Genomic DNA, 13,695 nt, shown 5'->3' on the forward strand with positions numbered 1-13,695 from the left:
CCCTAGTCTTCAAAATCCTAGAAAACCCGATTAAAATTAAATCTGCGAACGCACCTGTTGGAATTAATTTTCATTGCTCTTATTAAACAGTTTTCTTCGTTTTTACACAAAACCTCAAAATTCTGTAGCCTAATTATTTTTTTTTGCGATGCCACCAACTCCAAAAGTGAAGGCGGCGGCGGTGACAATTGAAAGTGACATTTGGTGTTGGTGGCGTGTTTTTTGTGAAGTGAAAAAGTGAGTTTGTGCCCAAAAAGTGAAAAACTGTCTTTGTTGGTGCTCAAAACCGGAAACCGGAACTGGTAAGCTTTCTTTTCATATATAATTCGCATGGAAGCGCGCTATTTTTTGACTATAATTTTCAAGAAATGGCGTGACTCTAAATTCAAATTTTTTTGCGTTTTTTGGCGAATTTGGACTATTCTTGGAGTTTTCTGACAAGAAGCTCAAATATCAGGGCTTCTGCTGAGTTACTTAACTGTAATTTCCTTGAAATCACGAAATTTTTTGCTAAAATTATTTTTCCAAAGCCACCTATGAAAAGGTAAAAGCAACCGTGATAATTGAAAATGGCGTAGTGGCGTGTTTTCTGTGTAAATTAAAACAGTATTTAACTCCCAAAGTATGAAAAACTAGCTTTTGAAACCACCGGAAGCGAGTAAGCTCTTATCCAATACGCTCACGAACTCGCGATTTTTTAATTGAATTTCCAGATTTTAACATTACTGTAAATTCATCTAGTTGGCGTTTTTTGTTCAATGTGACCACTTTTGATTAGCTTTCTAACAAAAAGCTCAGTTAACTTGAACTAATTAGCCCTAAAAATGTCTATGAAATGGGTGACGTAGAGATAAACTTTATAAATTAATTTCTACATAATACTGATAACTTAAATCATTTTTTTAGAAAATTCCAAACGAAGTATAAGAGGCTTTGATTGTTTGTCATGTTGGCAGCGCTGGGAGTTGAGGTTGATTTGATTCCAACGCCTCCTTTAACATTTTTGGTTGTGAATTTTGTATTTAATTTCACTAATTTATTATTCTCTTGAATTTTCATAGATTTCTTATGTACTTTGTTAAGAAACTTTCGCTAAGTTGATGAAAAAGTATAAATTTAACGCCCCAAAGCCCTAAAAAAAATTGTTTTGAACATGTCTGTGTCCAGTTTCCTCGCGCGATTGCACATTCTGCGATAAGTAACCGGATAAAAGATGACCTCCGTCGGTTCTTCTGATGTAATACTGTCTTTTTTATTGTGGGGTACGAAAAAGAGTGTTTTTGTAACGTGACATTTATTGTAAAACAATGTTATAAATAAACTTAAGTGAACATCAATATACGCGCTCTGTCAAAGCAATATCACTTGGTCTAAGTGTAAATATAACTATTTGATGCAGTAAATAATAACAGGTTAAGGTATTGTATTCAAAGGCACTCCTATATTCAAGTCTTATAATAGAGGGGTTACGCATAAACACGTTAGGTCTACAATTCGTGACGAGAAGGAAGTTAAAATTTTAGATTTTGGAAGAACAATGATGATGATATTGATGGTGCAATCGTATGACCCTAAAGTAGATTATTTGGCTAATGACTAGATGCTTAACTAACCTATCGTTTTTACAATCTAGAAGCGCTACTAGAATCGAAAATTGCAACTGCAATGTAGATACGTAATCAGAAACCTTATTATTAGAGATTTTTTTGGTATGGCAATGTAGTTTATAGTTAGCTCAGTTGTGTTGTATTTCTGTTGCAATTTTCTGACGGATTCAATATCATCTGTGCGTCTCCGATTCACACCGTTTTGTACAGAAATTAGTCGAATCGCTAAATCTTCTCGACGTAGTTTCCGGGAAACGTCCCAAAAGCTCCTGTTCGATCGCTGGACCCGACGTACCAACCGTCGTCGCATTTCTCCAGGACGTATACGGTGTCTCCTTCAAGAAGCTCCAATTCATCGTCGTTTTGCGGGAGATACTTGTACAACGCTCGGTATCTGGAAAAGAACTTGCGTCAGATTCAAACATGACTTGCAAAAGTAAACATGCAATATTTATATTGATAAGAGTTGTGCATCTTCGGATGGAGTGTCTGTAGGTCATCTCAGAGAGATTAATTAGAAAACGGAGATAATTGCGACTTTCCAACACCTGGCGGTTTACTTACGGGATGGGTTCAGCCTGTGTCTCGATATGCAGGGTTTGATTAACAGGATTTTTGGCCCCCCGATTCAGCGATCCGTAACTTCCGCTGATTTGTACAGGTTTGGCGTGGTAACTTGAAGTGAGTTGATTTGATGAGAGATTTGGTGTGTAGCTGTGACTTCCCATTGATTCTTTGCCTCCGGATGAACCGTTTAGTAAGAGAGAGTGTGCCGCCGGCGCCGCCACTGGTTTAGCACTAGGAGACGGCGGATCGCTGGGATCAATCAAAATATCCACGTACGAAACGGGGAAAATTCCTTTACGACCTCCGATTTTCCCTTCGAACCAATTGTCATCAACCCGCCGGGTTACGACAACCAATTCTCCTTTCGCAAGAGACAGCTCTAGATGAGTTTGGGCTACGAAATTATATTTGGCTCTGGCTTGGCCTTCATGGGACTTTCGAGGGGTGGCTTTGGCAGTGTCGTACGTGACGATCTGGAATGATGTAACCCATAAAAATGGAACTTTCTCCAATTTCCGCGCGCGTAACCTACTAACCTCGACATAGTTGACGGGGAAAAGTCCGACCATGGCATTCAACTCTCCTTCATACCAGTTCTTGTCCACCTGTCTTCTGACGTAGATGAGATCTCCCTTGCGGAAGGTCAGTTCGCGTGCTGTTTGCCCGACGAAATTGTAGAGAGCTCTCGCCATTAGGCGGGGTTCGGGGGATCGGGGCCGGGGCTTCACCGGGGGGGCGAGATCGTCGAAGTCGTCGTAACGATTCAGGGGGATTGGCGACTTTTGCGAAGGAATAAAGTTGTCGGTGTGGCGGCGATTGTTCAAGTCTTGGAGCTCCTAAAGTAACAACAGCATTGCGTTTACAACAAGCAAAGAGCAAAAGATGAATGGAGCTCAGTGTTAATTTTCTCAAACAATGTTAGTACGAACGCTATTTTTAGCTCCATGAATTAAAATAGCCAAGACGCCAAAATTCATGAATATGTACATATTTACGTTCCACAAGATCGCCAATTAGCACGATCAAAAAAAATATGCAAATTTAGAAAAAAAATCTGATTGAAATGATTTTCTCTGGAGATATTTTAGAAATTTCGTTTTTTGTTAAGTGTGGTTATAATAAATTCATATTTCTATTCATACTTATCACATTGAAACCACTTACAGCACAACGGAAATATGCAAATTGCAAGTCGTGATATGTAAATGAGCATAATGGCAACATGGCAAAAATACAGAAGCGGCTCCACTAAATAAAAATGTTCATTGCGTAGTTATAAATTTAATGAGCAATCGGAGATAAAATTATCCAAGGCCGTGTAGGTAATAATAATTTCTCGAAGGTCGGAAAACAATTTCGTTTGTTCTTTAATTCGCACTGTGTTAAATACGTACAAGCGTTACAGTTCCAGCGCCACTCTGTATATTCTATAATCGACTTACTTGTAACGACTTGCTAACCTGAAGGTATTTTCGTCGCCGTTCTTCTTGGTAGATTTTCTTCATTGCTTCCGCCTGTCGATACGCGAGTTCGTCTTCGCTCAGGTACTCTTTGATTTCTTGGCGAACGGGAGTTTTGTAATGGATTGTCACTTCGTTTTCCACATATTTTCTTGGCGATTCTGGAAGCGGAAAATCGTTTTAGATGCGTAAATACGAGGAGATTTGAGAGTTAAAGTCAATAACGCCGACCGTTATGTGGGGTTTTGTGTTATACGGGTATTCCGGGCATTTCCAAGGCAATTTCAAAAAACTACTTTAAATTCAGCACAGCGACTGATAAACCGTTTAAAGAACACACTAACCTTCTTCGTGTTAGTGACACCTGAAGCGAGCCATAAAATCGTAACGAAGACAATCAGAACGTGGTCAATAACACGAAGCGGAAGTTGGAAAATCATACTCACCGAAATCCATCGAATTTGATTTAAATTTGTAACGCGGAGACCGAAGTTGCCACTTTTTTTTTATTTTTGGTTTCTCATTTCCGTTCCGCGCGCTCGCACCATTTTCATTTTATCAACTGAGCGCGTTTGTTGACTCCGGCGGTCTTTAGGAGTCCCCACTGACCATAGTAGGGAAGACGTATAGGAGATGGTCGCGACAGCAGGTGAAATTGTACCCATATGGTGTGGTTAAAGGTCGCCGCAATTGTTGTGTTACATTTTATTACATCGTACAATGTCATGGGCGATATTATTCTTGTGTTAGTGAGTCACTTAAGTGTAAAATGTCGTAACGCCCAGCATTGTCCCTTACATGGAAAGCAAATAAAAAAATTAAAAAATCTGAGCGAATATCGCAGGAATTCCCTCTTTATCACTGCACCGACACCGCTGATAACGCTAATTTAGCGGATTAGTGTGGAAACGAACTAAAGTGAAACCTCCGCGAAACAGGTTGTAACGTAGCCCCGGGTCCTAGTGAAAGAGCTTTTCCCACATTCAAATGAAATAATCATTGATGCATAAATAATCAGTGTGAAAGCAAAATTTTTTATGGTACTAACTGTACGGTATGGGCCCGTAAACCATCGGAAGATTAGCTATGGTGTGTCGATACAAGGCCGTTTCCTGCCGTGCAAGCTGCCCCGGCGTTTTCCTGCGGAGATTCACTGCAGTGCTCATGATTCACTAACGCACTTGTGCACAAAAAACGCGTAACTGATGTGATTACCATGACGTTATCATTATATTGATTGATATATTTGTGATTTGTGGTTACAGTTAGGTCATGCGTCGATGGTATTGGAATGTGGCACCGCGAAATGTGACTGCGGGGTTTTAAGTGGTGTCGTTAGACAATACCCAGATCGATAAACGATGTGAGAAACGCGATAAGAGATTATGCAAATATGAGAAAGGCGGTTTTGTTGGTTTTGTGATAGCAAATTTGCCTTAAAAATGCCCAACGTTGGGTTAACACTCGTAACTCTACACTCTACCTTGCTGAAGATGTCTTACGTCGTGGTGTCCCTTTGGAGGTGGCAGTGGCGGCTCTGGTTCTACACGTAACATCGCAAACATGAGCATGACATTAATAAAACTCAATGTTTCGAGACACTCCCAAGAACATTGTAAAAAAATGAAGCTGCATGCAATGAAAAAGCATTTGAACTATTTAAAATGTGTGCCCGTTAACACTATGATGTGTCTTCCTTAACTTAAATACAACACCTTTAAATGAAACTGAGGGTCTGGTATGTGTGGAACTCCACCACGATTTGTACCTTAGTGGTTCAGGCTGGTACCGATTCTTCGCATCAAACTTCTCGTCTTTAAGGATCGTCTTTTTCGGTGGAGGAGAACAGGATTTGGGTCTTTGGCGACGGACTAAACTAGTGTCACGAGAGGCTAAGGAACTCTCCGGAGACGACAAAGAACGCGTGTTGTCTTCAGATTTCGGGTAACGATGCGCCATCCAAGAGGCTGCAAGATACGGAGCTATGTCGCGAAGTTCTTTGATATTGGGGGATGAGGTGAACATGTGGCCAAGAAGAGAAATATTACCACCGTACGCGTCGAACTTTTGGCGGAGTTTCTCGACTTCACCGACAGGGCAACCGAGAATGTTCGCCAATTCTTCCATGCTCTGCGATTTCTCTTCAGGATTGTGTTTCTTCGCGTACAAATTCGCGATTTTGCTTATAATGTTGATGTGGGGCATGAATCGGTCTTCCGCGCGTAGAAACGTAGGCGAGACTACTCCCCCACGTCTATGACGACTGCGCCCTCTTCCTGCATGCGCGGGGTATTCATACTTACACCTCAACAACTCCACGTCCCCGTGATTCTGTCCGGGGATACAAATCTGACTGTATTTGTACAAACTGGGGTCGCTACGACATCTTCTGGGTTTCAAAAACGTCATTCTCGGAGGATACGGACGTTCGGGGGACTCGAATTGAGTTTTCAATCTCCGAACTTCGCCGCTTTTTACCACAGTCAATGGCTCGGGTGAAAGACTCCGACTTCTGGAGATGCTACCGTTCATGGTAGCTTCTGAAGCCGAAGAACCCAGCGCTTGCGGGCGCTGGGGCGAAACGTAAACTTCTTTTCTTGTCGCTGACAACGGAACCGTTGCAAACTTCATGAGTTCTTGTTCACCGAAGAACTCCTTCAGATTCTGGTAACTCTGGGAGGTGATGGAGCGACGCTTGAACGTGGGTGATTGAATCGAAGACGCGTCGTCGAAATCTTCAGCGGGTTTGTAGATGGTCGGTGCAAACTTTTCTTGTTCGGCCACGGTTTCAAAGTACTCCACTTTCTTCTTAATCTCGTCTTTGACTTGGATGACTGTCTTTGTGGACTCGTCGGTGCTTCCACTTTCTGTTTCACTAGCGGAAACGAGCTTTGAGGTTGTTGCGTCGGTTTTTACCAACGCTTTGCAAGGTTCTTCGTGGAACTCTGGAGGGCAGGATTTGGACATCGCTGCCGCTATAGCACCTCTGGTTTCTTTGGCAAGTAGGACCGGTCGCCGTTCCAACACTTCTTTGCTTATAGAGTGGGACAACACCTTCTTGTCGTTCTCGGATAAACTCTTAGGTGGGGAGTCCGAGTTGCGACGTACTGTAAGAGGCGATCTGTAGACACTCTCCTCTGGGACTTGAATGGAGTAGTCCAGAGTCTCTTTCTTTGGCAAGTTTTGACTGTAGATCTCCGACAACTGGTTCTTGAGAATGTTGACTTGTTCGCTGGATAAACTGCTCCAGATTCTACTTCCAATCCCATGAGTTAGCATTGCTTCAGAATCGATTATCTTTTGGCGAGCCGAAGACACGCGGCCTTCTGATTGCGATCGGCGTTCCACCATCTTGTTAGCCAAGCTCAAGACAGAATCTCCTCTCCACAGAGGTTTGTAAGTGTCCTTCAGACTCGCAAGTTCGCGTCTTTTTGCGTTCTCACGTTCTGATTCTTCGTCTTTCAACTTTTCAAACTCTTCTTTAATATTATCGACGGATTTTTCTTTGATTCGTAACCCTCGGTCGTACTCTTTTTTCCATCGATACGAATCAACCTCTTTTGGACTGAACACGAAACCTTTTTCTTTGGCGTCTTTCTTGAGCTGCGTTATTAAACTCTTGAGCTCTTTCTCCGCGCGTTCTCTGGTACGAACCTCGCGCCATCTGTCGTAGTCGATTATCTCATCCTCGAAGCGTCCTCTGGGTTTCAAACTGTACGAAGACGCCGTTTGTTCCAAACGTCCGAACTTTTCAATCGCTGAATAAAAGTCGTTTAAATCCTTGAATTTGCTGCTTCTGGTACTTGATCTCAACAGCTCTTTGACGTAGTTCTGGTACTCTTTTCTGTCGTACGAATCAATAGAACTAGTACTGTGGCAAATACTCGGACACGTGTAAATCGAGAGTTCGTTCTTTGGGCTCTCGGACCCTTCACTGATTCTCTCAATTTGATTCTTCATCTGCATGATTCTTCGCGATGACGGAGAACGAATCAATCGCGGTGACGGTGGTGGCGTTGGCGATTTGAATCTTCTCTCGACTTTCGGCGATACAGGGCGACTGGTTTGTGAAAACACCAATTTCGGAGGAAGACTCGAACTTCTTTTTTCCACATGGTGAACTGGAGGAACCTCCCAAGTGACGCTTCTTGGACTCGCTGATCTTGAACGTGATAACGCCAAGTCAAGACTACGGAACTTGGAGTCGCTCACCGGTCTGGTGTGACTCAAGTACACTTTCATGGCGCTTATCGTTGGTTCAGTTGACGATCTCCGTTTCTGGAGTTGGTACGCTCTTTCTAGTAGCCAAGAGCTGCGACTAGCCATCGATGGCGTTGGTGATGGTAAATCGCGTAAGAAAAGATGCTGAAAGAAGTAGTCGGTTTGGATCGCTTCTTTCTGCTTTTGGATTTCTGTAAGGTCCGCTGATCCAAATTCGTCGGACATTTCGCGGAGTTTCTTTGCTATTTCAGTGCCTGCAGCACGACCTGCGCACTTGGTGTCTTTGGTTTTGGTACTCTTTTTGATGTCACCGTTGATTTGCTCTTTTGTCGACTTGACTCTCTTTAAATCCGTACTGGATACTGTCTTAGGCTTGGTGATTTTCGAGGTTTTAGTCAAGGGAGCTCGTCCGGTCGTCGAGATAACTCTCTTGGTACCGAGTGGAGATCGTAGAGATTCTAGGGATATTTTGTGTTGTGGCTTCTCGCTCAGAACTGGTGAGAGTGATTTTGCGCGCAGTTTTAGTGAGGGACTCGGTGGTTTATAAATGGTACTCCTGAGGAGACTCTTTCCTTTATCGGTTATTCCGACTTTGATCGGTAAGACGGCGTCCTTGGAGTTGGTCAACACCGCCGTGGTCCTCTTGAAAACAGCACCGGATGGTAGAGTTCGGCTCTGCGTCTCCACAGCTTTCTTCACTTCAGTTGGTGAGAGTAAGTCGGGAGAACTCACAATTGTGGTTCTTCGGATTTTCGGAAGAGTGAGGTCGACTTTTCTTTTTTCCGTACCGAAAGTCTTTGTCTGCGGAGGTGCGATCTTTGTTTCTGCTCTACTAGCGCATTTCTTGCACTTTTTGGCTCCAGCGCGGCAGCATATGTTTTTGATGTTGGTACGACTTTGGATTCTAGTCTTTGCATCTTTGCTTGTGGTCAAAGTTGAGACGATTCTAGATCGCAATTCTGGAGACGCGGTGACCACTTTGGACACTCGAATTTTGGGTTTGGTGTCTTTGCCGCGCGCTGGTGATAGTTTGCAAGTGATTTTGTCCCTCAAGTACTTCACTTTGGTGTTGTCGACGTTTGAGGTTGTGGTGAAACACGTTTCGTGGCGTCTACAAATCGGTGATTTTTCGCTTTTGACTTTCATGGTCGAAATCAATCGTAAAGTTGAGTTATTCCGCGACGATCGTCTCCTTGGAGGAGATGGGGGTTTGGGAGTGACAGCGGAAGGTGCTGTTCTTTTGTAATGGGCGAAAACTGTCGATGGGTGTGGGTGGACAGTGACGGGATAACAGAGAATTTCTTTTTGTGGTTTCACGGTTTTGTGTACTCGTATACGTGTCAGGGTCGGCGATATGGGAAAGAACTCCACTTCTGGTTCCTCTGGAAATTCTTCACCATTAGCATCTTCAAGAAGAAGTGTAACGTGTGCTCCAGAAACGAAGTGTGTTGTGTGGGGAAGAGATAGTTCAAACACTTTTGGTGACAATGAAACAAACCTTTTTCCAACACCGTGTTAATGAGTAGTGCATGCATCACCATTACCTCTATTAGTTTGTTTTAAGAAGACTTCATGGGCTGTGGACATACTGACCTTTAGGACGTTCAGGTGCGGGTTTTCGGAGTCCATACAGAGGGACATCTCCTCCTTTTTGGATTGCCTTGTACGCTTCTTTTTGCTCAGTAGGACTGAGAAGTTGAGCGGTGTCGTCCCTTCGTCGGAAAACAAGAGTGGAGTCGCTTTCATACCCGGATTCTTTGAGAGCTCTGAAGAAAAACTGTTACACCTGGAGGAGGGAAGAAAACTCATACTTACTGATTGATGAAGCTCTTCGTCTGGGGGACTCTCTTTTGTTGCTCCAAGTGCTAGAAAAAATCAAAATTAGTCCGAGTGTCGTGAAAGAGTGTAACATGCTCATGCATCATGCGGTCTCTGTGTCGTGTAAAAGAAAGATTGTCCTTACAGATCTGGCTAGAGCTCTGGAGAACATATAGTCATAGCTTGGTAGTGCCGAATTGTCGTCCAACCACTTTTGTTAAAAAAGAATGTTAGTGACAAACCCAACACCAATGAGAAAAACGTGTCGTTGGAGGAAATTAACACAACGAGACGCTTTGTGGTTAACAATAAGGTGAAATCTAACCAAAAATGATAATCAAAAAATATCCTACCCCGTCGAATATGTCCATGACTTCGTCCCACCACTAAAAATGGAAAACATTTTAGTAAGACAGCGTCTACAAGCAAAATCTGGTAACTGTGATCATGCGTTACACGTTTTTAACCACTGATGAAAGCTCAGCTTTGGATTCCTACATTAAAAAAAATTAGTTACCTCTTTGGCTTCTTTCTCGGAAATGGACGAATGGCCAGGAATGTAGTTTTCGATCCGACCTGGCTGATTCTTATAAGGGTCGTGGCCGTGCTTGATTACGCTCGCGCCGACCCTGTAACCCCCAATCAAATCTTGATTGACGGACACCGGATCTACTTACTTATCTGGTGCATTTCTCGGCATCGTAGAAGACATTTCGTTATCCCTAATCCGTCTTCGATCTAACGTTGCGTATTTGTAATCGGTGAAGTCGCTGTCATACGCTCCGGGTTCCGGTTCCGACAAATAGCCGGAAGTGTATGGATATTGTCCTGGAACACGGATTTGACAGGGTGTTAAACAAACACACGACAACTACTAAGCGTTATCTTATCAGTAGAAGGGGCAAGCGAAGGCTACTATTAAAATTTAACGATAAACTCGAAGCAAACGAGCTATTTTTAACTAATGGAAATTACCTCTCTTTTGCTTGTATCGCACGGTAACAAACTCGTCTGGAACATAAACATTAGCAGTGTTAAAGGTAGAAACCACGTCTTACCTCGATGGGGTCGCTGCTTGTGGATGGTATCGTACATCTTCTTGTACCATTTTGATTGGTTGGCGTCTTTCACTTCCTGTTAAAACACTTGTAAGTACACATTCTGTACTATTTTGGTTATCACTCGGCGATAACCTTGATACTAACCGATCTGAGGATCATCGGCATGCCATCTCTTGTAGTTGGTCCGATTCCTTCGAACTTCCTGGGGCCCAGATCCGCCATTTTTCGGGGCCTTTCGCTGTCGGATTCGCTGGTGTATTCGTTTTTAATTTTGTACACTGAAAGACGAGTCTTGAAAATAAATTAAGAAAAAAGGAAAAAAACGTACAAATTTCTCCGGGTCCTACGAATCCTGGCTTCTCATGTTTTGTCCTTTTCACGCTTTGGTCCTGTTCTATGTACAGCGCGCCTTTCGGTAGCTGACCTTCTGTAACAAATTGGGGTTCATAGAATTCCGGCGTGATCTGAGAGGATGCTCTCAGGTTTATCAGCGAGATAAAGTATTTTAATGCGATTGTAGGTAGATAGAGCACGATTGGGATTCATAAATCATCGAGAATTCGGGGGGCGGGTTTATCTGGATTTTCCGTGGTTTTTATCTACTTTTGTGGCCCCTAATAAGGTGTTGCAGATACTTTTTATTTACGTGTTTATTTTTCTATATGCGTGTGTTTTACTTTTTAGTATCTATTCATTAAGTTCGAGGTCTGTTTTTATGTTGTTTATTAAAATGTGGTGAAACTCGCGGAAAACTAACTCGTTTTCCGTTGGCTGAACTAAATTAAAAACCAACAGAAGTACAATAATCATGAAAAATTTATCCCCAAAACGTGAAAGATGTTTGTAGATATGTGCTTTTTCCATACTCCCCGAAACGTGTAATCTCCATAAAACGGTTATAAACTGCCACGTTAAAACTCTCTCTACTTTAATGCATGCTAAATTCAAATGTTGATCGTAAACTGACATATCAAACGGTGTCTTTTAATCTACCGCGATAAATTCATAATTTGGGCGATTAGACCTCCTGAAAATAGCGCTTCTGTGAAACGAAGCTTTGAAAGTCAAACACTCGAAAAATTCGGGAGAATATTTTTAGCCCCCATAAAACCGCAACGGAATAATAAAACGTACCTCTAGCCTTTTGGAGAAGAGTTATCGTCGGATTCTGAACCCTCGGCAATCGTGTCGTTGAAAAATCACTGAATCCAGAAGCCGGCGAAGAGTGACTAGTCGGAAGACGTTTTTCAAGGGTAGATGACAGGACGACTCCAGTATCGCTGCTGGTGTCTGGTACTCTCCACGGGGGTTCTTGGGAGGAATCGCTTTCGTCGTTTCTGTAACCTTTTCTGCTCAGAACCGGAGATTCGAATTTGACCGGTCGAAACTCCTTTCGTTCGACTGTGGGACTTGAAGTGGCACTTTTGGGAGTCCAAACGGGCGAAATAGGCTCATTATTGCCCTGTTTGGAGCGGGACACTTCTTCGGGTCGAGCGTCTTGTTTTTGGCCAGGCGACCACACACCTGCAGATAATTTTAGAGTGAGATCTAGGACAGAATTTTCATTTCATTGATGAGACCTTGATGGTCTATTTGAATGATTCTAGTAATGGACCATGTGGGTGGAGTTGTAGGGCGTGTTTTTAATTCCGTATTTTAGTTCCACTTTTAATTTAGATACTCCTACTAAGATGAGTCACTGAAGAGGGACAGGTAAAAATAGAAACTCGGACAAATTCGTTATAAACACCATGTGGACAAATCTGTTGTCTTCCTGTCGAAACGGAACCATCAAACTTATTTTAGAATTTAACAAAACTTTTGTGACGGAGTTTGCAAAATAACGCTGTTCCGCTTATATCATAGAGCCACTTCCGGTGTTGTGCAAGTCCATTTTTAATTTAACCCGAAATAACTGTGCGCTTATGTCGCTTGCCAAGTCGGTGGAAATTAAGAAACTTCATTTTCAAATATTAAATAACGAACCTCAAGATTGACTCAGCGAGGAATTAAAGATCAAAGAACCACATTTTGATAACTCGCTCGTATTTTACCTGCGAAATTAATTTTAAAATTAGCGGACTTACGAAACGAGACTTTTGCGGACAGGAAAATTACGAAATCCGATACCAACGGAGGCAACAAATCGGACGAAATTTCGTTTAATTACAAGAGGGGAGGAGTGACGAAAAGAAACAGTCATAAATCATTTCGCCGCGAAAATTATTTTTAGTTAGGTTTTGCTAGTTTGTGTATGAAAATTCAGCTAAAACGAGCTAAAACGTCGAAACTTCAAAACAATTTTTGTTTACGTTCGGTCGTTATGTCAGATAGTTAATACTGTTATAAAGTGTGGCTATTTTTAGTGGTATTCTATGAGTAATGTTTGTCGTTCGGTAATAATTACTCGACAATTTAATAAAAAAAAAATCCTTTCGACTTTATTCTAAAAATTAACCTGTGATTAGTTAATCGCGCAATTAAAATTGACTTCTGGCCGTTTCAATAAAAATTTCCATTGTGTCATAAATTTTGTTCTGTTTCAACTTACCATGAATTAGTTCCTATTAATTATATTTAGAATCAATCCAAAAATACTTGATTTAAATTTTCGAAACCAGATGTAAATTTCGTGTGACAGCTTCGGTTATTAACATCATTCTTAAAATAATTTGTATTCGGATCCTAATTGCCTGCTGACAAATTATTTATCAAAATATAAATTAACTTATTACTCATTCGAACAATAACAAACTCCACGCAATACAAAACCGAAAATAAAATTTAATTGAGCGGCCACTCGACTTATTTAAAGTAACTTAGATCAGCTTTAAAACCTTGACTTTCCGGACTTATTTTTAAGCAATCATCAAAATTTGCTACACACTGTTCACAATAATTCAATCAAAGCTTAATCGTGGAGTTACAATGAAGAAAAAGAAACAATTTGGGGTGAAGTTA

At 41.9% G+C, this 13,695-nt stretch overlaps 1 protein-coding gene across 1 annotated transcript in view; it reads right to left on the reverse strand.

Moving 5' to 3' along the window:
* Window positions 1-1,733: 1,733 nt before the first annotated feature.
* The window catches only part of CAP (Cbl-associated protein), a 28,289-nt gene continuing 16,327 nt past the window's right edge, over window positions 1,734-13,695 (reverse strand). The window contains exons 8-24 of the mRNA XM_088033608.1: window positions 11,869-12,258; window positions 11,063-11,161; window positions 10,879-11,012; window positions 10,732-10,807; window positions 10,649-10,684; window positions 10,351-10,501; window positions 10,191-10,302; window positions 10,027-10,059; window positions 9,819-9,884; window positions 9,671-9,720; window positions 9,449-9,621; window positions 5,350-9,237; window positions 5,118-5,177; window positions 3,617-3,795; window positions 2,711-3,010; window positions 2,172-2,647; window positions 1,734-2,001 (exon numbers count right to left, since the gene is read on the reverse strand). Coding sequence (XP_087889734.1) covers window positions 1,833-2,001; window positions 2,172-2,647; window positions 2,711-3,010; window positions 3,617-3,795; window positions 5,118-5,177; window positions 5,350-9,237; window positions 9,449-9,621; window positions 9,671-9,720; window positions 9,819-9,884; window positions 10,027-10,059; window positions 10,191-10,302; window positions 10,351-10,501; window positions 10,649-10,684; window positions 10,732-10,807; window positions 10,879-11,012; window positions 11,063-11,161; window positions 11,869-12,258 — 6,392 coding nt within the window. The 3' untranslated portion in view covers window positions 1,734-1,832. The remainder of the gene's footprint in view (window positions 2,002-2,171; window positions 2,648-2,710; window positions 3,011-3,616; window positions 3,796-5,117; window positions 5,178-5,349; window positions 9,238-9,448; window positions 9,622-9,670; window positions 9,721-9,818; window positions 9,885-10,026; window positions 10,060-10,190; window positions 10,303-10,350; window positions 10,502-10,648; window positions 10,685-10,731; window positions 10,808-10,878; window positions 11,013-11,062; window positions 11,162-11,868; window positions 12,259-13,695) is intronic.

This window comes from Gnatocerus cornutus, chromosome 4, assembly GCF_029298725.1.
Source record: "Gnatocerus cornutus isolate USDA-ARS CGAHR chromosome 4, icGnaCorn1.1, whole genome shotgun sequence".
NCBI classification, from domain to species: Eukaryota; Metazoa; Arthropoda; class Insecta; order Coleoptera; family Tenebrionidae; genus Gnatocerus; species Gnatocerus cornutus.